Below are 2,255 nucleotides of genomic sequence, written 5' to 3'. Positions count from 1 at the left end.
CACAAATACTAACGAAACAAAATTAATTGCATAAACGTTAGCAATTGGGTAAATCAGATCCAATCGTTTTAAACTTCAACAGAGTCCACGCTTCCAGCAAGAAATCGGATCTCAAGAGTTGAGGTTCCAGAAGCAAAGCATAGGATTTTACCAGAATAAAACTCATCATGATAAGTAGCTGTTTATGCACTCTAAAAAATAAAGTGTTGAATTAACTTTACTGGTTCTACTAAGCCGAGTTGAGTAAATCGAGCAATTTACATTTCTTTTAAAGAAAATATGCAAATTACTTTATTTATTTACCCAGCTGGGCTTGGTGGAACCAGTTGATATAACTTGGTTGAGTAAATTCAGCACTTTATTTTTTAGAGTGCATAAACAACTACTTATCATGATGAGTTTTATTCTGGTAAAATCCAATGCTTTGCTTCGTACAGAGGTTCTGGAACCTCAACTATTGAGATCCGATTTCTTGCTGGAAGCGTGGACTCTGTTGAAGTTTAAAACAATTGGATCTGATTTACCCAATTGCTAATGTTCATGCAATTAATTTTGTTTTGTAAGTATTTGTGTTTTGTATAACAGAACTTGTAACTTGTAAAACAATTTGAAATTTGTAACTGTGAACTTGTGATGTCCCCTACTGGGAAGAGAAAAGTAATGAGAGGAAAGAGATGGCTGTAATGAGTGCTGCAGGCTTTGTGAGACAAATTTAATTTAGTTTAGAAGCATTGTCRACACAGACTGGCTTCATTCGCTTCCTTTGCTGCCATTCCTAAACTACAGGCAGACTACACAGAGCAGAAAAATGACAGTTGTTATTCACAACTCCTCCTTCTGTTCACTGATTGGCCCGGTTGACRTTCTACCACAGAAATCCTTGTCTATGGGAGAAATTCGACGGAGCAGTGAAGAAAAACTGAGCAGAAGGGCCAGGCTAGATGAGCTCGGATCTCATTTAAATTTGTAACGTGTAATGAGGTGTTATAGTAAATGTATGTTTTAGGTTTTGAATGTGATGAAATAAAATTAAAAGTTACAATTACATAAAATACTCGGTAAAATTACAAATCCTCCAAACAACAAAGTAATATACTTTGTTGCTATACACAACTGGTGTTTGACCCTAATGAATCACTGGCAGCAGCTTTAATGTTTCATTTGATCTTTGTTCTCTTACCACTTCTTTCATCAAATTGTAGGTATTTTTTCAGTTTAGATTCTTACAAAATTTTTACTTAAGAAGTTTGAGGAAGAGCTAGATTTTGTAAATAAGATGACCACATAAACTATAATATTATCAGGTGCGTGAGCTTTCCTGCTCTGGTTTCTTCTCCCTGTTCAGATAGCAGCTCTGGAGGGGAACCTGGGCGAGACGGCCCACAAGTATTCTGCAGAGATGGAGCGGCTGCAGGTCACCCTGAACCAGATGGAGGAGGACCTGTCTCAGCTCCGGCTGGACATGCAGCGCACCAAAACCGACTACGAGCAGCTGCTCCGCATCAAGCAGAACCTGGAGATGGAGATCGCGACCTACAGGCGCCTGCTGGAGGGCGAGGAAACGTGAGTGATGCATACAAAGCTTTGGTGCAGAGAGGTCACAGGAAATGGTTTGTTGTAACAACCTTTTTGTTTTGTACATGTTGTCTGGTTTAGAACACAAGTCACACCAACATATTTAAAGAAACTTTAAAACTTTGAAAACGCTGACTCAGCAGTGTTTTGTTTTCACTTTTCTAGTTCAGCTCGGGCCCACCAGACAGTTTTTCTCATTGAATATTTCTGGGTATTTTAATTTTTTTAAATACTGCTGCTATGTTTAAAATGATGCTCACATTGAATTAAATTTAACAATAAAGTCATCTTTATTCACTGATTTTAATTGATTTTTGAAATTCAGCAGTGTCAAAAAATGATAATATTAATGAATTCTTAACAGATTTATATTAAAACACCTCAGATAAAATTTCTCTGTAAAAAAAATCCACTTGGAGTAAAACCTGTTTGTGCAGAAATTTTCATGTTTCAGCACTTTTTATTTTTTTCTAAATATAAGATCAAGTTTGCTTTGTCAGGCTGAACATGACCCACTAACTGCACATCCTGTCAAAAACAACAACAAACAAACCCTCATGAGTCAGGACTGTACACTTATGTATAAAACTGCACATAAAAACAGGCTGAATAATTTGTGGTATTTTATTCTCAGATTGAGGCACTTTCTTTATTATTACCTATTATATAATCTACAACAA

General features: G+C 36.4%; 1 protein-coding gene across 1 annotated transcript in view; it reads left to right on the top strand.

The window, feature by feature from the left end:
• si:ch211-243g18.2 (keratin, type I cytoskeletal 18) overlaps positions 1–2,255 on the top strand; it is a gene marked incomplete in the record, with an annotated part of 12,445 nt that overhangs the window by 8,072 nt on the left and 2,118 nt on the right. The window contains 1 exon segment of the mRNA XM_014003844.1: positions 1,346–1,563. Coding sequence (XP_013859298.1) covers positions 1,346–1,563 — 218 coding nt within the window.

Source organism: Austrofundulus limnaeus, unplaced genomic scaffold (genome assembly GCF_001266775.1).
Source record: "Austrofundulus limnaeus strain Quisiro unplaced genomic scaffold, Austrofundulus_limnaeus-1.0 Scaffold20, whole genome shotgun sequence".
NCBI classification, from domain to species: Eukaryota; Metazoa; Chordata; class Actinopteri; order Cyprinodontiformes; family Rivulidae; genus Austrofundulus; species Austrofundulus limnaeus.
Note: the sequence above shows the minus strand (reverse complement) of the source record. Positions and strands in the feature narration are given on the sequence as shown.